Raw genomic sequence first — 24,251 nt, 5'->3', positions numbered from 1 at the left:
CAGGCACTGACCTTTAATTTACTGACAATAAAATCAATAGTTATTGCCACGGCTAACTTTCACATAAAATCTAAAAGTTGAGACTAAAGCGTTCTCTAATCGTTTGTCGGACAAGCATTTAGTTGCAAAGGCATCGTTAAACGTAAGCAGGACTGAAGTCCAAAGTCTTATCTAGTTTTTAGCTGAACAAGGTGCGCTCCTCGGACCGTCAGGAGCTGTGCAAAATAATATATTTCACTTCCTTGAAAGCTGCCTGAATAAAAATATGTAGAGAAAATCAAGCCTTACATCAGCTGTGTTCGGGATGTATTTAACGCTTTTCAAAAGTATCCAGAAAGCATTACCTTTTTCTGAAAAAAAAAACAAAATCGTCTTAAAAAGCCAGAGTGTTAGAGCTTAGATATTATGCATGAAACATCTTCTAATGGGTTTCTACCTAGCTTGTTCAAATTTTTAAAAAATCAAAGCTTTAGGGTCAACATTGGCCCCGCCCAAGGGGTCATTGAATTTCCTTATATGTATATAGTAAAAATAAAATAAATTCTATTTATACAAACTCAAAGAGGCTTAAGCTTAGATATCTGGTATGAAACATTGTCTAGTGGACCTCTGCCAATTTTTTCCAAATTATAGCCCTGGGATAAAGATTAGCTCCACCCCAATGTCGCTTAGTTTACATAGACTTTTAAAGGAAAATACATTTATTATATAAGACATCTTCTTTCTTTAAACTTTAATGTCCAGATGATAAGATTTTTATATATACATAGTAACAACTTTATCTCTAAACCTACAAAAGCTAAAGCTTATTTTTTACATGAAACATTGTTTGGTAGACCTCTACTATGTTTGTTAAAATTATAGCCAAGGGGGGAAATTGATTTTCCTTATAAGTATTTAGTAAAAAACAAAAAAAACTTATTTTATTATACTATAAAGTCTTAAGCTTAGTAAGATATATGATATGAAACATTGTGTGGTAGACCTCAAATAATGTTCAAATTTCAGCCATAGGGCCTCGCCCCGAGGGATCATTGATGTTCCTTCTGTGTATACTATTAAAACAAACAAAAATTTTTCTGCTATCATACTATAGAGGCTTTATCTTAGATATTTCGTATGAAACATTTTCTGGTGGACCTCTACAAAATAAATCAAATAAACTCTAAGGTCAAAATTGGCCCCGCCCCGGGGAACATATATTTTCCGTATATGTTTATAGTAAAAACTTTGAAAAAAATCTCTTTATCTACAAGAGCTAAAGCTTAGTTTCCATAACTTTAGCAGCCATTGACTTGCAAAATGTAAATTTTCATAGAAACCACCAGTGACTACCATAGCAAACATTTACTTTCCAACAAGCAAATCTACCATTAAATTTCATAGTAGCACTAATTTTCAAGGAAACCAATTATTTTGTATAACAACCAGTGACTTTTCATGTAACTGTTGTTTTCCCATGCAATGGCAACCATTCATGTTTTTTCATTTGCACTATTTCATTTCATAACCAGACGTTATGAGTTTAAGACTGAGATTTTATATCTGCTTTTGTTTATAGTTTACAACAATTACTTGTTCCTTTTCACGGAGAGTATTAATATCAGGTGAGCGATATAAGGGTCATCATGGTCTTGTTTCTTAAAATTCAAAGTCATTTCTTATTCATAGGTTTGTCAATAGACACGAGTTTAGTTGTTCTAGTAATTATTCTAGCGGCTTCATGTTGAATTTGTTCGAGCTTATTAAGTTGTAAACAATTATCAAAAAGTACATCTCCATAATCTTAAATCGGTCTTATGAAAGATTAGTACATGACTTTTAATGATTTCCTGTCCAGTTGAAATCTCAAATTGTTTATAACGGATAGTTAGGGATAGTTTGAGCAGTGACGGGGTTTTCAACAAAAATGAAAAGGTAAGTATCGTCGGCGAAAAATCTTATATTTGCATTGATGCCGATTGAAATATCGTTCATATTAACCAGAAATAGCAAGGGTTCCAGAATTGACCCTTGTGGCACTTTAGCGGTAATAAAGTTAAAGAAGATCTACAGACAGGTTAAAACACTCTTTGTTATTATTTCCTTAAGGTTAAAAGGAAACAAAGTGGAAAGACGACCAGATGTACCGAAACAATTTACTTTAAAAATAAGTCCTTTATGCCAGAACCAATCAAACGCTTTGCTGATGTCAAAAAACACAGTCCTGGTTTCTTTACCAGTATCGATGGCCTGTGCAAACAGATTGTATAGATATGTGAATTGGTTGAGGAGTCTCCTGGAAAAAAACAGATTGAAGAGGTAGATGTGAGAATATTATCATCACGCAGAAAATTAAATGTGTATTTAAATACAATTCTTTGTTGGCAGTACAAATGAGAGATATTGGTTATAGTTATTAACCAAAGAAGGATCACTCGATTTTAAAAGAAGAGAAACAGTTGCTTCTTTCCATTCGTCCGGATCTTGAGAAACCAGAATATAAAAGTTAAAAAGAGAACTAAGAGGACCATTGAGTTCATGTTAAAGTTCACAGAGAATATGATTTTTGATATTATCGGTATCAGCGGCCTTTCCCTATGGAATATATTCAATTTCCAACTGCATCTCACCTTGTGCTATAGTGAGGTCATCCAGTTGATATCCAGATACATTGGGCAAATCAGGAAGACTTGGAGCTTGACTTTCAACAATGCGTGTCTGTGCAACAAAGGCATTAATAATTCAGAAATTAGCTTTTTCATATTTTCAGTTGTGACGGTGTTATTGTTAGCGGTAATAAAGTTAGAATAAGAGGATTTAATAAACGATTAAAGACAAGACCATCAACACGTTGTGTTCTGATTTCACTGTTGTAATTTTTTACTAGATTGTTGATATGTTGTTTCTTTCCTTTGCATTGCAACATTTTTTCATATGATTCGGTATCTTAATGTTCGAAAACGTGCCCAGTAATAAGGTGAATTAGTTTGGCTGGCTTTACGATAAAGTCGTTTCGTTTTCTAATTAGTACCCTTAAGTTATTTCTAAACCAAGGCGGTTCAATTTCTCTGATCAAGACTTTCATGGTCGGAATACTTTGCCTTGAAATATCTTTTTTTGGTTTGAGATATTTTTCTAACTTTTTCATGTTTTTTAAAGGGGGTCCAAAAATTTTGGACCAAAGCTTAATAAATTTTAAATTCCCCTACAAGTCCAAACATTTTCAATAAAGCAATGTCCTTTTTCTCTTTCAACAAGTAAAAATACATTGGGCATAACCTGATATCCTGGAGAAAAAGGGCTCAAACCACTAATATGGAAAAAAAGGCGATAAGACAATTTTTTAAGACACTCAGGAAGTAAAAGGTGGGGCAATAAACCTATGCAAGAACAGTTGAAAAAATGCTTTTTATTTCTCAGGGAAATGGTCTGCGATTCAATTAAAGTCACCCATAACTAACATTTATTTATTCAGTATCGAAAACAAAGCAAGATTTGACTTGTCTATGAAGGGGGTCTATAATTAAACGTTTCCCTTTTTGGGAAAACAAAAACAATTTCCATTGACTTCTAGATCATGACTTCTTTTGTAGTGGATATAATCCTTAACATAAAGTATATTCTAACACGACCCGCTTTTTTCACTATTGAATATAGAACACCCGAAAGTGTGTGTGCAATAGTCACAGTTGACGTTCTATATTTAGATATATGACGTAATCATTATGCATGTGACGTAACCACTAAAAGAATGCGACGGGCTTAAAATATGTACGGAAACAAATCAGGCGCTATTTTGTTAAATATCAGGTACGACAGCATTTATTTGTTGATGTCGTGTTAGAATCCAAATCGGTGATTTTATCGCTTGTTAACATCACTGTTTGTCGTTCGGATGCGCATCATTATATCACTCGGGCTACGCCCTCGTGATATAATTCCTCGCATCCGAACTCCAAACAGTGATGTTATTGAGCGATTAAATCACTTTTTGGGATATATTATTTCTTAAACAACGCCGTGGTTATCGTCACAATATTTCATTTCGGGATTTGCAATGGAATGAAGGAACATGTCAGAAGTGGTCTATGTTGGCCTAGCCATGTTTCTGAAAATGAGAGCATGTTGAAATTCTCAAGTTAGGAGTAGATGATGTCAAACTTTTTAGATATGCTTTGTAATGGACAAAAGAAAGCAAAACAATATTATGATGGCACAGAAAATTATGGACGAAAAGATTCATTTGGAATGTTGTTACTAGATGAATGTTGGCCACGAGAACAGATATACATCATAAAAGAAAACCATGCTCAGAGACGCACAATTTTATGCATAGTGGAATATAGATGAGGTATGTGAATGTTAACAAAAGCGATTGTTAAAGAAGAAATCTCAATATAAAGCGAATCCGAAACACTTTCTCTGTAGGTGGGGCTGAGCGCCTCATTTGGTTCATGTTATTTCTAACAACAGACATATAAAATTAACAGCAACCAACATGAGAGTTTGTTTGTTTTTCCAACAGTATTTCAGTCATATAGGCGGGTAGTTTCCTAACCATCGTTCCTGAAGAGTTACACCAGCACTAGACTGCCTTCCTCCGCGCTAAACTACCAAAGCATCTCCCGGGGATCGAAACCACGTCAGAGAGGTAACTGGATTAGAAGTCAACGACTCTAACCCCTCGACCATGGAGGCGGTACCAACATGAGAGAAAGAAGTATATGAAAAAACCAAAGCCTGCATCTTCTAAGATTCTCGTATAATAGTGTGTTCATCATAGAAAAAAAAACAAAGGGAAAACAAGACGAAACCAGAAATGAAAACACGTGGTATTGAGATGTTGATTGGTAGTATCAAGACGTGCGATGTAAAATTGTTTGAAAAAATTATAAAATGGTGAGAATATATGGAATATGTTAGCTGTGATTCATTTTGAGTCTATTGGCTGTATTATTAAATATTATAAGAATTTGCCATGACTTACGACACAACCTTAATGTTAAACATTCAGTTTGTATGATCTTTATATTGGACTGTTGGCCTTTATTTACTGAATAAATCAATTTGACGGTGCTAGGGGGCGTGAGGGATGTTGCACTTTTTCATTATCTCTCACGTACAGACTCAATCAAAACGAGTCTGCTATTTTCATGTAATTTTGCTGTTTTAATGCTTCCATATATTGACTTGTTGAAGACGATAGATGCAGCGTCAGTAGGATTTTCAAAGAAGTTTTATTGAAATTGAAGAATTTTGTTGATGTTTGTTTTTGTTTAGTTTTATGTTTTAATGGCAAATACAATAAGCAACTTACAGAATATCGTAAAAGCTGTTATGTTAGTATTTTAAGTAATATTTCTATAGTCTGTCTCATTAAAATGGAAACAAACTTTTGCCTGGTATGAATTAACAAAACGACGTTGAATAAAAAATAAAACTTTTTTTGTAAACTAAAACAAAGTCACCCTCGAGATTTTTCAGGATTTTTAGCTCACCAGAGCATGTTCAGGGTGAGCTTTTAGGATCGATGATTGTCCGTCGTCCGTTCACATTTAGTTGTTAACACTCTAGCAGTCGCATTTTTGCCTCAATCATCATCAAACTTGGTCAGGATGCTTATCTAGTTGATAGCTCGGATGAATTTGAACATGGGTCATCTCGGATGAAAAAATAGGTCACAAGAGCTAAAAATAGAAAAAACATGTTAACACTCTAGCGGTCATTTTTTTGTCTTAATCATCATCAAACTTGGTCAGGATGCTTGCCTAGGTGATAGCTCGGATGAGTTCGAACATGGGTCATCTCGGATGAAAAAGTAGGTCACCGGAGCTAAAAATAGAAAAACCTTGTTAACACTCTAGCGGTCACATTTTTGCCTCAATCATCATCAAACTTGGTCATGATGTTTGTCTAGGTAATAGCTTGGATGAGTTCGAGCATGGGTCATCTCGGATAAAAAACTAGGTTACAGGAGCTTAAAATAGAAAAATCTTGTTAACACTCTAGCGGTCACGTTTTTGACACAAGTGATATCAAACTTGATCAGGATGCTTGTCTAGGTACTTGCTCGGATGAGTTCGAACATGGGTCAACTCGGATGAAAAACTAGGTCACAGGAGCTAAAAATAGAAAAACCTTGTTAACACTCTAGTGGTCACAATTTTGACTCAATTGTCATCAAACTTGGTCAGGAAACTTGTCTAGGTCATTGCTGGGATTAAATCGAACATGGGTCATCTCGGATGAAAAACTAGGTCACAGGAGCTAAAAATAGAAAAATCTTGTTAACACTCTAGTGGCTACTGTTTTGATCCAAGTATCCTGGAAATTGGTCTGAAAGTTTGTTTTGATGATTTCTAGGTCAAGTTTGAATATTGGTCACCTGGGTAAAAAACTAGGTCACACTGCTCAAATATGGATAATCCTTGTTAACACTGTAGTGGTCACATTTTTGACTCACCTGTCATGAGACTTGGTCAGAATGCTTGTCTAGGTAATTGTTTAGATGAGTTTGATGGGTCAGGTGAGCGATCTAGGGCCATCATGGCCCTCGTGTTCTCTAAAGTGTCTACTTTTCTGGTAAAAGCAAAGTTTAATTTCTCTTCGGCAAGTCACTGTTGTTTATTTTCCGTAGCCATTGCCGAAGCACTCTTCATTTGAAGATGAGCGTAAGAATATCAAATCACTGCTGGTATTTCTGGACATTTTGTTGAATTGTGAGACGTTAAGTTAAATCTGTATTTACGAGCTTAAAGTGTCTAGACATCCGTTTGGTTGCTCAAACTAGAAAGCATGATATCATATTCTTATAATTTACATATAATTCAAACGCGAGTCTGTGTTCTCTCATTAGCGAGGAAGTTAGACAAAAGTAGACACTGTGGTTACAAGCAAACCAATGTTTAACATACATGTATATAAATGTCTATATATTTCTAGATTTGCATGATAATGTAGTATTTGTTGGCGATTTCTAATGTCTGGTTTCTGTTGTGAAACTTGAAACCTGCGGAGTTTTAGCGCACGAACATCGCACCAGAAATAAGAAGGGTAACATATTTTTGTATCCAATCGAACCTGGTCAATTTAATTTTTTTTAATAGACGTGTTACATACTTATGGACAGAATTCAGACAACTACAGAATTATGTAACTTAATCATTAATTAGCGAAGAACCATTTTGTAGTCTTCTAGCTAGTTTTCCCGTTCCCCTACGATGCGTTGCGGTATTCAAGATACGCGCTTGATTGAAAAGCTATCTAATCAAATCACTTCATTGCTCTTTTTCTCTTAAAAAGAGTATAAAATACGACAGTATATCATGGTTATTATATAAATCTTTATGTGTTAGTGTTAATTTATAAAACGGTTACTGATATTTTCACTTCAAATGGTTTTGATTATTTTAAATAATGGTTTGCTAGTGAAATTGCCTTTTTGACACCAACTTTGTTCTCAATTTTGTTTTTAATGATATCATTTGGCTATTGGTCAAAAAATAAATAAGAATAATCAAATTTTTATCATTAAAGAGTACATTTCACGCTAATGGTGAGACAAACCCTAGATGACGTCTGTATGGGCGCCGCCATTTTGAAATGGACGTCACGGGAAAAAAATATAATTCTAACATTTTGACCATATTACTGACTTTATGGAATAAAAAGAAAAACATGCCATATTGACGTCAGGGTTAACATGACAAATTTAAATGATTTTACTATTATATTTGATAACAAATGGAATATTCAAATTTGGTGGGACAGAGTATAGGATGTGTAGACAGTACTTAACTATTTATAAGGCATGTATAACTTTGCTACAATAAGTGTCTGCATTGAGTTGGACACTATTTTGCATTTTCTTTTTAACTTGAATTTCACATTGATATATTTAGTTAGTGTCGTGGTGTAGTCAGAATTGGGCTATTCACAAGACATGTATGACTTTGCTTCAGTAAGTGACAACATGTAGTTGTGTAATTTAATTGTGTATTTAAATAATGATTTGTTATTTCATTTTGGCATATTTTGTTCATCTAGCGGTGAAGGTTCGGAAATAGTGAAAACTTTACTATTATAATATTTAGATTTGCAATATTGTTATATACGTTGTCAATAAGTTAGTATACGTTGATATACTTTCGTGGTGAAGCTGCTAGTATTTAGCTATTTGAAGGTCGTGTATAGCTTAGCAGTAATAAGAGTCAGCATTTATTTGTGCAACTTTATTTGTTTAGACAATTTATTATAGTCATTTCACATTGAAGTGGTAAACTTCTTTATATTTTTTCACAAATGTTTCGATTTGTATCAAGATAATTTTAATTGAATACCATTTTGATGCCTCTATTTTATATGACAAAATCTTACAGGTTTTTCACCTCACTCTCTTCTTATTTGATGTAATATAACAAATACCTGTCTCAATAAACTAAAAAAAAAAATTTCATAGATATTTGTCATTGGTTTTATTTGCAGTCATTAAAAAACTGTGGTTCTTTCTTAGTACTTTTGTACTAAGAAAAATATGAAACTAGCAAAACTTGTCTTCAGATAATGAAAACATATTCTTTATTGTTGTATAAAACTGATACAAAAGTTATACTACATTTGTCAATATTTTTCAAACAAGATCGTAAACTTTGTAATTTTTTGTACTATTTAAATAAACAAGCCTGTGGTGAAATTTTATCTTTGGGTGACATTTTTTTCAAAAGCGTTAAAACTATAATGTGTGCATGGATATTTTAAATTGTTTAAGTATATGAACAATTTTTAAAATCTCTGTTTATTTTATTTCTTTCACAAATGTTACATAGATTAGATGCATACAGTATCCCTAAAGAAAGCCCAACACGGAAAAATGTTCATCGCGTACAAGCATAAACAATTGATAACATCCCTGTTTTGTGTTATAAATTATCGTACGCAAATCGTAAAAAAACAAGATCAAAACAAATTAAACATTGAAAATTGATCGCTTGCCCAGGACCACCACTCGTGAAAAATGATCCCCATTGAAAAGTGATCAAATATAGATAGGTAATTCATTAACATTAATAAGTGATCAAAATGATATTGCCAACCATGCCTATTTTCGCTCATGCACATGAAACAGAATTTTTTCCAGTATTTCTACCAGATTTTTAAGTGATGAATATGTTTTCATCGTATTAAAGTGAATATGGAGCTAATAATCATTTGCCGATCTATCGGTATTAACTAATATTGGTACTTATATAGTGAACTTAAATATAACATGGCATGCAATATTATGCATATTTATTTTTTCCACTATAAAAGGGAGTCGACTGCTAGTATAAAAGTAATTACATTCCACTGTTATTAATGTTTAAAAGATATCACACTAATTAAAACCAATTTACTCGTTCTAGAATGAACTTTTAACTTAATGATTTATAACAGCCGTGCTATATTTCAATCTCGAATTACAGTACATTTATCAACTTGTCTGTACTGATCAGGGGAAGTAACCGCTGCGAGAAGTGTAGTGTTTCAGCAACTGTTACTTCCCCTGATCCGTACAGAAAAGAGGATGTTCGTTCCAGAGACGTAAAATATTTACTGGTATGACATGAGAAAACGTTTACTTTATACGTGTATTTAGGGTTAAAAGGAAATGTTGAGTAGCATTTGAAAATAAGTAAAAATTTACAGTCCGAATTTCAATTTCCTATTAACATGTAAGTCACTGGGTCAAAATCTAAGTACATGTAATTTGATTTCAAATTTCATTTGCATAATAAGTTCGGATACGAGGATTGATCAAAAATTTCTTGGCCCGATGTACTTCCGGTAGTCAGACAACCCAACTAATGGTCTTACTTTTCAATATGATCGTCCTCTACATCAATGCACTTTGCCCAATATATTATATATCCCACATATTTAACCCTTCAAAATATAACTCTCTATTTTGGTTATCAAAGAACTCATTGACCGCCTCCATGACACCTTAATTGCTTCCAAAACGTCTACCACAAAACTTGGTTTTCAGTTTCGGAAACAGGGTGCCTAGTCCGGAGAATATGGGGGATGGGGAAGAATTGCAAATCCGCAGTCAGTTGCAGCAGCCATTGTAACTTTGGATGTGTGAGCTGGCGCATTGTCGTGCAGGAGCAGAACGCCTTGAGTCCATTTGCTTATCCTATGACGCGCATTTTCTTGACGCAGACGTCTCAATTCGTCTGCATAGTACGTACCGTTTCTGATTTAACTTTCTCCATCTGGTCTGAATGACACACCCCTCTACTACGGTGGCTCAAATATGACATGTGTGTGTTTTTATTTATCTCGTGGCCACGAGATACTATGTCGTGGCCACGAGTTACTACTAAGTCGTGGCCGCGAGATAGCTAAGTCGTGGCCAAGAGATACTATGTCGTGGCCACGAGTTACTAAGTCGTGGCCACGAGATACTATGTCGTGGCAACGAGATACTATGTCGTGGCCACGAGTTACTATGTCGTGGCCACGAGATAAATAACCAATCATATTACACCATTTATATGAATGAACTAGACATGTGCTATAGTACAAGGATGCCCCTACTTCACCAGCCTGTAAAAGTGCCATTTATACAACTTATTGACTGGTCAATAATTTTACATTTAGCGTCACTGTGACCCAGACTTTTCACCCAATGACCTCGAAATTATTAGATGTCATCTACTGATCAGGTGCAATGATCTCTCTGGTTTTAATAAACGATGGCTTATCCCTTCTAAATTATTCATCAGACAAGGATTTTACCTAATATGCTATCTACTGTCCATGGGCAATGTCCTTTCAAAAAAAAACAAATCAGGACTTATTCCTTCTCATGTTATCGTATAAACAAGGTTAACAGGCCGTAGTACGTACAGACTGACCAATTTGATCACAAAATTGTCCCAACAAAAGGCTATAGTCAAAATTAATGTCTGATGGGCCTTGGAAGGTGACTTTCTAATATGATCCTAAAAACAAGTTCAACGTGAAAATCTTCAGTATCTTCAAAGATTAATGTTGCATGTAAAAGTAAGTTGTAAAGTTTAAAAAATTAATAATATATATAGTGTATTCTGATTGGTTAATTATCTCGTGGCCACGACTTAGTTATCTCGTGGCCACGACTTAGAAACTCGTGGCCACGACATAGTATCTCGTGGCCACGAGATAAATAAAAGCACACACATGTCACCTTTGTGCCACCATACTCTACTGATCAAAGTGGGTTTTATGTTACTTAATCTTTGTAAAACCGCGAGTAGCTCTTCAATAAGATATCGATATCGCAGTATCGTGTGTAAATGTCAGTGTAATGGCTAGAAGTATATCGGGCCGAGAACTTTTTGATCATATCTCGTAAAGTGCACAACTTTTATTACCTACAGCATACCTTTAGTCTATCTTTCCGCAATGTAAAATTGATTTTAAGAAGATTTTTATGACAAACCTGTTGGCTGCTTAGACTTACTTTCAAACGACCTAATATTGAACAACAATAGTCACATGTATCGTGTACAATTGCGAAGCGTCATTTAATTCAGTAACTACACGTGTAAAGGTTTCACGGTGCATATCCATAACAGTACCCTCTTTGCGAAATCTACTAAAACGGCACCTCTGCAAGTGCACAGGTCATTTTCTGCTGAAAACAAGCAGGCGACATGCAACATTCTAGCAAGTGCTTATTTCACTAATAAAAGGTGGTATGCCGAGTGAAAGAGAAGTATACCACGGAACACTAAAATATTTTTTCAGAATGTCTTTCAAAGAAATTTGCAATTTTTCAATTACTAAAACATCACAATAAGCTACACAAAATCAAGGTTTTGCCTCAACCACGGCCACGGCATGTTCTGTGGGCCAAAATGAACTAATAATTTGATTATGTACACATCATAAATTTTTCATGAAATCATTTTATATCATCTTCGGACAATTGTAAATAAATAATCAAAACTGCATTTTAAATTCATAACAACACCTTACTTTCGGTTTCACACATTCAATTTTGCCGTTTTGGACATTCATTAGGGATTCTTATTTTCTCTTTTTAATTGCCACATCAAAGTTGTTTGCGCCGTGTGGAGGCCGTTAAAAGTCGCCCCGTACATTCAGTCAGGGATGTTATATCCCCGATCCTTAATGATCGTTCAGCACGACATTATTGTTGTGTTTGGGATTTTTTATGAGTTCTTACTATTTGGCCTTTTCTAGTTTTGTGGTTTTCAAAATACCTACTTGAATAATTTTTAAAAATCCTTAGAATATGTTGCCTGCTTTTTTACTTTGTCTTTTGACGTCTTATATGTAATATGTTAGCTTCTGATCTTTCAAAATTCCATTTTGTTAAGTTCCGCTAATTGTTTTCTCGTTTAGGGCACAAACTTTCTATAACTTGGGGACCATACGCCGCTTTACATGGAATGGCACTTGTGTGTCACATTGAAGGTTCCATGATAACCAACGTATTAATACATCTGCGGATGTTTCGTAATTCAAAATAACACCCTTTTCATGTTAAAATGTTGAATCCTGGTAAAGTCGGTGGGATGGGGGGCGTGGACGGTAGTTTGCACTTGACAGTATCGTCCATGAACAGGCTCAATCAAACAGAGCCTACAACATTTTCAATTTTGCCGTTTTGGACATTCTTTTGGGATATCTTATTTTCTCTTTTATCAGCAACATGGGTTACCTCTACATTAACCTAATTACTCGTAATAAAACAAAATCATTTATGTTTTCTTACAAATGAAGAACAGGACAATATGTTTCTGATAATTGTTTTTTGTTCAAAGATAAAGTGGAGTGAATTGAATATCAAGTTATCAAACGCCCTATAAGTAAACACAAGCTTATAGCTTATTTAACAAAAATCTACTCATGTGTCGCAAACTTGAAGCAAAATATGTTGACTATTAAGTTAAACGTATTTGCTTTACAAATATATATACATGCATTGAGATTAAAGGTCTCACCTCGGTTCAGAATTAGATCCAACTCGAAACTAGAAAGTAGTTCTTTCAATTTTTGTAGTGGCCCAATTTAAGTTCTCTCTAGTTTGATTGGTCTTAATTAAAGTGTATCTATTGCATGTGTGTAGTTTTTGTGTGTTATAGGATGAGTTTAAAAGTTGATTTTTGTGTATTCTCCGGGCAGATTAAAGATGAACTACCCACCAGCAGTCAGGAGTTTCTAAAGTGGTGAATTAAAACAGTGTTAGAACAGAATGAAGATTTATGAAAAAGTAGATGGCAAACATATTATATTTTGGGCCTTATTTGACTTACATAGTGTTGATGTTTAAAGTTGAAGGCAGTATATAATTCATCATAAACAGTGGAATTGAGAGTTAAGCCTCAAATGTGACTGATTTACTATAGAACAAAGAATACGAAAATTCACCAGACCGACACCTTAAAAGGGTAAATTGAAATAAAAAAAATGGAAGGTCAAAAGTTTAAGGTCTTAATAAGGTAAGCTGTTTAGCTGTAAATAACGACTGAAACATTAGTATTTTACCTGAGATTTCGACCCCTTTAACGTTTTCAAATGACTGACACATTTTTATTGAACATTAGTTAAACTATTATTTTTCATGACCTTTCGTTTTTTTTAAATAACCTTAATCAGAAAAACTAACCTGACTGCGGTCAAAAACAAACGTGCGTGGAATACAAATTGAAACTACTATATTTACACTACACTTCAATTCTGTAATTTGAAATACGAAATTTACAATAGAAGAGAAAATAAATTCTTAAAACATGTTTACGTAGAAAACAAATTGAAACTACTATAATCAGACAATATATCAATTCTGTGAAACATTTTATGTAATTTGATATAGGAAATGTACGATAGCATTTACAAATACTTTAATACTGAACTCAAACCGAAACTACGAAATCAAAAGGATTATTTCCACGATTCGGGGAATAAAAAAAGACACGCTGAATGTATACAGTGTAATCTTTTTTTAATCGACCCTTACTTTACAACGTTATTGTTGTATATACATTTTAGATGGTATTTTTAGTTTCTTGTATTTGGCCTACTTGAATACTGTATAATCACCCTAAGGATATGTTGCCTGCTTTTTACATTTGTCTTTTGATGTCTTGTCTGTCATAACCTCAGATCCCCTTTCAAAATTCCATTTGATTTAGTTCCGCTCATTGTTTTCTCGTTAAGGGCACACGCATTCTTTTACTTGGGGACCATACGCCGCTTTTTGTGGAATGACACTACTGTCACATTGAAGCCATGATAACCGCCGTATGAACACATCTGCGGATGTTTCTAAATTCAAAATTCGACCATTTTTGTGTTTAAATGTTGAATTCTGCTTAAGCCGGTGCTAGGGGGCGTGGACGGTATCTTGCACCTTCCAGTACCGCCCATGAACAGGTTCAATCAAACCGAGCCTGCGACATTTTACAATTTTGCCGTGTTGAGCTTTCTTTAGGGATTCTGTTTTTCTCTATTTCATTGTCCCATCCGTGTTATTTGTGTCGTGTGGCGGCTGTAAAAAGTCTCCCCGTACATTTAATCAATGATGTTATATTTTCGATCCTTGAAGGTCGTTCAGCACGACAATATTGTTGTGTATACATTTTAGATCGTATTTTTAGTCTTTCTCAACTTTGGTGGTTACAGTATTCCTACTTGAATACTGTATAATCACCCTTTGGATATGTTGCCTGCTTTTTAAATTTGTCTTTTGACGTCTTGTCTGTGATATGCAGGTTTCACAATCTCAGATCCCTTTTCAAAATTCCATTTGATGTAGTTCCGCCAATTGTATTCTCGTTAAGGGCACACGCATTCTTTTACTTGGGGACTTTACGCCGCTTTTCGTGGAATGACACTACTGTGTCACATTGAAGGTTCCATGTAACCGCCGTATGAACACATCTGCAGATGTTTCTAAATTCAAAATTCGACCATTTTTGTGTTTAAATTTTGAATTCTGCTTAAGCCGGTGCTAGGGGAAGTGGACGGTATCTTGCACTTTACAGTACCGCCCACGAACATGCTCAATCAAACCGAGCCTGCAACATTTTACAATTTTGCCGAGTTGAGCTTTCTTTAGGGATTCTGTTTTCTCTATTTCATTGTCACGTCCGTGTTATTTGTGTCGTGTGGCGGCTGTAAAAAGTCTCCCCGTACATTTAATCAGTGATGTTATATTTTCGATCCTTGAAGGTCGTTCAGCACGACATTATTGTTGTGTATACATTTTAGATGGTATTTTAAGTTTCTTGTTTTTGGCCTTTTTCAACTTTGGTGGTTCCAGTTTTCCTACTTGAATACTGTATAATCAACATTAGGATATGTTGCCTGCTTTTTAAATTTGTTTTTTGACGTCTTGTCTGTGATATGCAGGCTTCATAACCTCAGATCCCTTTTCATAATTCCATTTGATGTAGTTCCGCCCATTGTATTCTCGTTTAGGGCACACGCATTCTTTTACTTGGGGACTTTACGCCGCTTTTCGTGGAATGACACTACTGTGTCAAATTGAAGGTTCCATGATAACAGCCGTATGAACACATCTGCAGATGTTTCTAAATTCAAAATTCGACCATTTTTGTGTTTAAATGTTGAATTCTGCTTAAGCCGGTGCTAGGGGGCGTGGACGGTAACTTGCACTTTCCAGTACCGCCCATGAACAGGCTCAATCAAACCGAGCCTGCAACATTTTACGATTTTGCCGTGTTGAGCTTTCTTTAGGGATTCTGTTTTTCTCGTTTTAATTTTGTTATAGTTTCTCGTGCTGTTTATTTCTTAGCATACTTTACCAATATACTTCGGAAATATCTTTTTGAAAACGTTTCCGATCGAAATAAATCAGAAACCCTCATGAATGAAATATTCAAATTGCCTCGGCAATTCGGTGTCGCGTAATTATCACACGCGTTGTAATATTACCACGCGTGTAATTATTTCGCGGCGGCGTAATAATCACACGTTTAGGGGTAGTGCCGTTAGAATCACACGTAGGTCTTAAATTTTACTCCAAAATATTTTAATCCTACACCATTTTATTTCAAAATTGATTCCGCATCTAATGGTATAAATTTTGTGGGAAGTAATTCATTTTCTAACACAACGGAGTGTTTTAAAAAGCATGTATTGCAGCGATTTTTAAATAATTATGACAACCTTCGTTATGAATAATTATAATTATGTTAAAAAAGTTTTACTTCTACTTTTCTTAATGTGTTATAGTAATTGTGTTTTCACTAAGAGTTTCGCTACACGATGTCTCATGGCAAATATCTAACATCTAGCATTTGTCAATTCAGAGGAGAAAATTTCAAGTTTATACTATATACATATAAGGAAAACCTCTGACTCCCAGGGCGGTGTCAATTATGGCCCCAGGGGGTAAAATATGAACACTCTTGGTGAAGGTCTGCCAGATAATGCCTTATGCAAAATATCTATTCACTATTTAATCTATAAAACATACACACATACACACACATACACGCACGCATACTCGCACGCACTCACACACAGGTGAATCGCTATATGCCACCGCAGCATCTATATTCATCAGACCAGCAGTCAAACACATTTTCAAAACAATAAGATGACAATTTCATTGTTAATGTGTCCACTCAAGCCTTATGAAATTTAATAAAAGCTTTTAACATTTAAAATAAACTTTTACTTTTCATTCCAAGCTGTAAACAAACAATATGAGGTAAGATACATGGTATGGTCAACCTCGTGGACCTTATTGGAGCTAGGTGGGAAGGACTGTGGGAATCCAAAGATTACTGAATTACTTTTAAAGCATGTTGATTTACCGAAAGAGTGCACCATAAAGTATTAAGCACATATTATGCTATATATCAAAGTTAAATACCCAATATCTTCATTTTTATGTTTACTATAAAGAAATTAATAAATTTCTTTTATGTAATCTATGAATTCAGTTTAAAGTATCTTTTTGCACAGACTTTTATTACAGTCTGTGCTTTTTGTGATACCATACACTGTGCCATTAATCTTCTGGCACCTCTACTCCAAATAAACAAATTAAGTAATTGAAAACCAGGACCTTGAGTGCATTTCCTTACTGAGGGGGATCTGAACATCACAGTTCCTTCACGGTTCTCCCTGTCTTGACCTCCGGTCCTCCTCTGTCTTGGTACAGACTACCCTATCTCATGGTCTGCAAGTTCCAACATGTATGACCAGTTGGGACTGTTTAATGTCACCGAGGAGGACTCCATATAGTTTTTAACAATCCATAAATATTTTTACAATCCAATAGGGGAAATGTCTGTCTTACAATCTATGTTGCATATTAATAATCTTAAATAAAATCCTTTCAAGCTATCATCACCATGCAAAATAAAACTCACTGTTGAGGAGTTAATTAAGGGCTTATCCCCCTTATACAAAAAAAGTCAAATGAAGAAGTTGTACTGTTACAAAAATAAAGTCACATAGACAATAATTAAATATTTAACAATATTGACTAAAAACATAAATCATTAATATATGCATGAAATATTTATTAATATCACAACTAGGGTGAGAAAATGCAGTCTGACTAAGACTCAATCCAGAGACCCTCAGAATACATGTACCATACCTCAGCACTACCAAAAACAAAAAACCCTTGGAATACCATACTGCAGGTCTACAGCTTGAACATTTTCTCCCATCTATACAATGAAATAACCCCCACTATATTGAAACTTGTCATTTTCCATTGGAACATTTAAGTGACAAAGTGAATTGACCACCATAGCTTCATATCGGACCCTTAAAGTAACCGGGTGAAAAAGTGCAGCCTGAATGGAGCTCAAACCTGTCATGCATTGAATACAATTCCACAGCTCTTCCAACTGAGATATAAGGTTTCTTTATTACATATCTTCTACCCTTATTATTGAACAGATTAATATACTGTGACATTCCTACCATATTGAATTTTTTCCACAATTCATTTCATGAATAACAGAATATACTTCTTATAAGCTATATATCACATGTTGCACCAAATATCACAATCATGGTAAGACAAATGTTCCGTTTGACCGGAATCAAACATGGGTTCCCTAGAATATTATAAATGTATATGTGGGCTGTACTACCTGGCATGTCATTAATCTATTATAATGCATGGGCATATAAATCAAAGAAACATTCATTGATACTGACCCATTATTAAAAGTAAATCATATCAGAAGAATCCCTTGAAAATTATATCATTTAGACATTTGATTAATTTTTGACCCATCATTATCACCACTACCTTTTATTTGGCCTTATCAAACTGAGCCTGCAGTTTTTTTATAAAAAAAACAAACAAAACTTTTAATTCAGATATTTCAACATAACTATTCATAGATTCAAGATTCAAAATATTTTATTTGGTAACATAAACATGACGTTTCTAAAGCCCAATGTTTGGCGTCCTGGTTCGCCACGATTGAGTCCACCTGGACCAACCGTGGTTAAACGGCATTGGGCTGTAGCGATTTAGTGAAGTACCGGGACAAACCGTGGTGAACCGGGAGATCACCACAGTTGTATTAAAATGTTTAATACAACCGGGGCTCACAGGCACTCACCAGGAGGGAAGTTAAGAACCGTGTTCTATTGGCTTGGCATCGGGAATCGCCGGGGAACCCCGTATTTATACCACCACACCGTACAATTAAATGGATAGACAGCTGTTGCAGAATCGACAGCTGTACCAGTATATACATATCGGCGCGGGGAATACAATTGACGTACGGTAAGTATTCATCTATTTTTAACATATCCCAACTGTGTTCGAGTAAATCAATGTTATGGATTCATAGTAAACATTCAAAGGAGCATGCTAACAAATTTCTGGCCCTGTGCAAGCTTTACTTCACGTGAATTTTGACTGAAAATAACCACACTATCCGATGGGATGCGGTATTTTTAGTTTAAAGTCACAAAAACTTATATTTTCTCATAATAATAAATCTTTTTTTCATACGATTCGTAAACGTCAACATTTCGTCATTAAATATTCCAAACCATACCTTCAAAAAAGCTTTTCTGTTAAAGTTATAAAAGTATTTAAGTTTGAGTGTCATCAAAATTTTAGTAACGTCATCAGCTGTTCGCCTCTTTTTAATGATAACATCGACAGCAATTCATCGGCGAGAATGAATAACGCTGAAAGCAGTTCAAACAAACAATTTTCAGCGCTTTTGTGCTACAGTAACTAAGGAAAGAGTAAAACTTTTTTGTTCATTTAAAATATTACTGTACTTAATCAGTTAAAAGAAAGTACATAGATCACATTTAACAGGATTTGTCCGCCATTTTGAAAAACGGCCGAAGGATACAAGCCTTTTTAAATCGTGTTATTTAAATTTATGGCGTTTGTTGATTAAAAACAATGATTGCATTGTAAATATTAAAATATAGGACAAGTTATTAGCCTTTTATTCTTAAGAATAAATGTGTATGGTAATGAATGACAAGTTTTAATTTTTTAGTACCCCTTCGGGCAAAATTTTCGGGTAATTTGACTTAGTTTTCGGAGAAATTGGCCATTTTCAACTACAGCTTAAGATAAGTTCTAGTTCATTTAGAAATAAAACAATGGACAAGAAAGAAAGTTAAACACCCTGAAAAGTTTTAAAAGCATTTATTTTCATGAATTTAATACTTTTAGAACCTTGCAAGTTTTTATCAAAATGCCCTACGAAAGATGCAAAATTTGCCGATTTAGCTCAATTGCAAGCATGTATTCTTAAAAAAATAAATACTGTCAGAATATTCAAATACATGCACCGAAATAATTGTTCTCTGCTGAAGATTTATACCAATTTTTAAAGCGCTTTGTTTTCAAACAAAGTTACAGGCAAGTTTTAAAAAACATGTATAAACCGTGTGATTATAACGCGACACCGGTCTAAATTTTGGGGGAAAAATGTTAAATGGAACACTTTTATGTGTAAGCATATAATATTACTTCTTGTTTAAACTTGCCATTGAAACTACTTTTTGCATTATTTTTGAAACAAAAAAGGATTTTACGTGGTTTGATCATGGAATGTAAACTTGAACATGTGTTTAGTTTTGACCTGTGTCATTTTTTAACATTATATCTTATGTATACTTCCTTCATGTATGAATAAAACAAACAAAACGCATTGTCGAAGCCACCTTGTCATCATTTAAAAACAATCCCTATAGTTATGATATATAACAAAAGTACAAAACGAGCTTATTATGACCGTATCATTTTACCGGCACAGTGTACACTACATTGTCCGCTATAACTTCCGCTTTCTAGCGATCAAGTTATACACGGCAAACGCGAATTAAGACTAAAATAAAGGTAAAATAGTTCAGTTAAGATCGATCATTGAAGAAATATTTATTTTCATGAGTGGGACTTTCATCGAACAGATATTTCCAGATATGTTCCGCGTTGCAACAAGAATAGTTTTTTAAATCGATTCAATTTCTCACCTCGATTTGTCAAAACTGTCCTTCTTGTCATCTTCAAGCAACAATTTCGAAGTTTTACTTCTAATATTCGTTAAAACTCTCTTGACGCTTTGAAAAATTACACCTTTGAGGTTTACTCACTGTACGGTTGTTTGCATAATCCGAAAAAAATAGACGTCCAGTTGTTTGAAATATCGTTTGCATTTCTGATCACGGAACTTGTTTTGAAATAAGACTTCTTAACGTTCAAAACATTACAAATTTTATCGTCAGTTCTAACCATTTAACTACTTCACTATGGTGAAGGATGTTTTTAAAGCACATTATGTTAATATTGAGAGCAATAAAAGCTCATACTTGAAATTTATGCCAATAAGACATTCAATATTTATCTAATAAAAATCATTACATCAATTACATGTACCATGTTGGTGTATTGTTTTTTTTTTATATCGTCAACATCTAAAATAACTTCCAAAATTGGGGCATATTTACAATATCATTACATATAACCACAAAACCTTCTTCGGTTTTTAATGTCATAAGAACTGAATGTCTTCCTCTATCATACAAAATTTTCATGAAAGTTCCGACGTTATTGAAATTACTTTTTACCAGTTCGATGTTGTCTTCACAAACAATTTCTGATGATCTCCGTACTTCTACAGTACGTGCTAATTCTGGTTGATAAAAAAAACAACTGCAGCATTTCAATGTTTTGTCTTCTAAATGGCAGTACATGCAATTATTAAAAGAGTTAAGACACATAAAATTCTTTAAAATACTATGTGTTTTTTATAACTTTGCCTATTTCCAAAGTATTGACATGTAAATACGCCGTATATACTAGTATATGTTTTAGAGCGCTAATTAATTTAACAGTAATTAAAACAACAAGAGCCATGTTCACATGACCATCCCCCGCCGTATGTGTTTGCTCATTGAAAGAATGTTTATGTAGTAGAGCAGAATAATTCAATTTTAAGAGGTCTTTTGATAATGAAAACTGATGGCTGGAGTGATTACAGATTTGAAACCAAGATGAATACTGATGGCTGAAATAACAAAAGGCAATAACTGAAAAAATAATTAGGGAAGAGTTATCATTCTTGTGTTCTGCACCCCTCCTCAGTGAGATCTATCTACCTATGAAGTTTCATGTTGACACCTCAAAGACTTTTGGAGTTATGCTCCACTCAGGTGAAAAATTAAGTATGAAATATAACAGGGCAATAACTTGAAAAATATGATGGGTAAAGTTATCATTTTTGTGCACTGTACACCTAATGAGTGAGATCTATCCACCTATGAAGTTTCATGTTGATATCTCAAAGGCTTTTTGAGTTATGCTATGAACAAAAGTTAAGTTTGAAAAATAACAAAGGGCAATAACTCAAAAATTATGCAGGGTAGAGTTATCATTCTTGTGAGCTGCACTCCTCCTTAATGAGATCTTTCCACCTAAGAAGTTTCAAGTTGATGCTTCAAATATTTTTATAGATATACTCCGGACAAAAATCTCGGACGGAAAGACGGACGGAAGGTTGGACGGACGGACGGAGACTATTTCTATATCCCCCGCCGACTTTCGGCGGGGGATAATAAAGTATCAAGAAATTACAATATAGTTGGCTCTCAAACAACCGTACACTGTTTTAATTGTGTTTTCCAAGCAGCTATACAATGAGTTAGCAAGCAACCGTAGAGCTAGGAAACAACACCAATGGCAATTTCTTTGTCGTTTTTCCATAACCACTGTGTCTAAACCAAATAGTGTTTAATTTCCGTATAAAGTACACATGATTAGTCTTCAAAGTATCAAGAGGGCTTGCCCTTAAAGCTTGAAATCGGCGTTCGAATTCCCAATTGTGACATTTGTTGAGGAATTTGGGTGAGAAATCGTACTTTTCGGAAAATTATATGTTTTACCATAGGGCCTAGACCAGAAACAATCTCTTATATGAAACATCTAGACTAAGTTATAAATGTAACGATTCCTCAATGATTGATCTTTCTTGAACTTATTTAATAATTTTCAGTAAGAAATCGGCAATTTTTGCGTTTTACTCTCTTGCAAGCGGTAGTGTTATCGAGCATTGAGTATACGCTGTGATAATAAATGCGACGATGGCATCTTTTGGCCACCGTATATTCCATATTTACATGTATATCCAGAATTTATCGTTTAAAACAGACATGGCAAGATATTGGAAATCATATGAATGAGGCCAAGGATCATCTCGAAAAACCGTGCCCATGTGAATGCGAAAACATTGAAAACTTGTGGTCCAGCATGTGTATTTTTCTTTAAATGTATATAACTTTTAATAGTTACTGTAGTATATATTTATTTATGTTAAAAATAAACGCGGCTACCCGTTTCGGGGTCTAAAAAAATGAAACATATTTATTCGAATAATTAAAACCATCAGTTATAACAAACATTAGTTACACAATATTTCATTTGCTCAACAATAACTCAAATCAAAATGGCTGCATCATTGTTTTTATCTTTTAAAGTGTATAAATATGACCTGAATATAAAGGTTTACATAAAAGCTTGCCCTAACTTAATATATCGCTGAACGATCTTTACAACAGTCAGTGTGACTTAAATCCTTACCAAAATGATGAATTATTTACACTTCCTCCACAGTTTTTTTTGTTTTTTTTTTGTTCTTTTGTTGTTTTTTTAGTTTTTTTTTAAGTTGTTATATTTTACAAGCGTCCAACAGAATGAGTGTAATAACAGATTTACAAAATAAAAACAAATACAAACCCTTATTGATGATTAAAACAGCAACCCTTTAATTAAATCTTTGTTCGTTAAGTTAAGAGTTACAATTAATCAATTTTTCAAAAACAATTATTTCAAATTGTCTCTTCTCATCATTTTATATTGTGATATTATTTAATACAAACCGATCACTTTGTGCCCAATAAAATTATATAAATACATATATCTTTCTCTTTGGAAATATATTAAATTTCTAATAAAATAATGAAATTACATAACTCACTTTTTGACGAGTTAAGCCAAAGAACCCACTGATTCAATTGTTTATTTTCCTGAAAACGGTGTTTCAAAATGTTTGTTGTTGAATTATGTCTTTGAATTATCCCCAACAGCTGACTTTTGTTTAATGATTTAGGTGCTCCATCGACAATCAAGCAATGTTCCACCAATGATTGTGTCGAAGACATGTTAGAGAAACATTACCCAGTCAACTGGCTAAACTCTCCTATCTAAATGGCGTTAGTATGGCGGGACAATTAACCGAGACGTGCTAAAAATTTACTGGTTCGATCGTCTATCACGTGATATATTTGTTTTTGTTTAGATAGATTTGTGTCTGCTTTAATAGTAGTCTATTGATATATATGTGTTTAGTTAGTTAGATAAAGTTAAGTCTACATATCTATTTTAAACTACTTGTAGGGGAATCTATAAAAGCAGGTATCTTTTTTTCTCGATTAAGGTTAGATAGATTGAAAGAATTTTACTTTTTCAACAATTTCAATTCATTTGCTCTCAATTTTGAAAAAGTCGCCTGTTGCTTAAATGCATGGACAATTTGGAAATTCGATTTTATTATTCCGTTCAGTATTCAAAGTATCAGATATTCTGTAAAACCTATTTTTTCATTATTTTTTTATCAAGAAAGATACCAACTTGAATTCGTTCTTTTATTATTCCCCAGGGATATAATAATAATCTTCGTCTATCCGTCCATCCGTCCGTCCACCCGTCCTTCTTTCCAACATTTTTGTCCGGAACACATTTC

The 24,251-nt window shown here is 34.1% G+C and overlaps 1 protein-coding gene across 1 annotated transcript in view; it reads right to left on the bottom strand.

Moving 5' to 3' along the window:
- Positions 1 to 23,698, bottom strand: part of LOC132724134 (protein mono-ADP-ribosyltransferase PARP14-like) — a 60,430-nt gene extending 36,732 nt beyond the window's left edge. Inside the window, 1 exon segment of the mRNA XM_060708950.1 lies at positions 23,487 to 23,698. Coding sequence (XP_060564933.1) covers positions 23,487 to 23,670 — 184 coding nt within the window. The 5' untranslated portion in view covers positions 23,671 to 23,698.
- Positions 23,699 to 24,251: the final 553 nt, after the last annotated feature.

The sequence above is a fragment of the Ruditapes philippinarum genome, unplaced genomic scaffold, assembly GCF_026571515.1.
Source record: "Ruditapes philippinarum isolate M1 unplaced genomic scaffold, ASM2657151v2 ctg1222_1_1_1_1, whole genome shotgun sequence".
NCBI lineage: Eukaryota > Metazoa > Mollusca > Bivalvia > Venerida > Veneridae > Ruditapes > Ruditapes philippinarum.
This window is presented reverse-complemented; position numbering and strand designations above follow the sequence as displayed.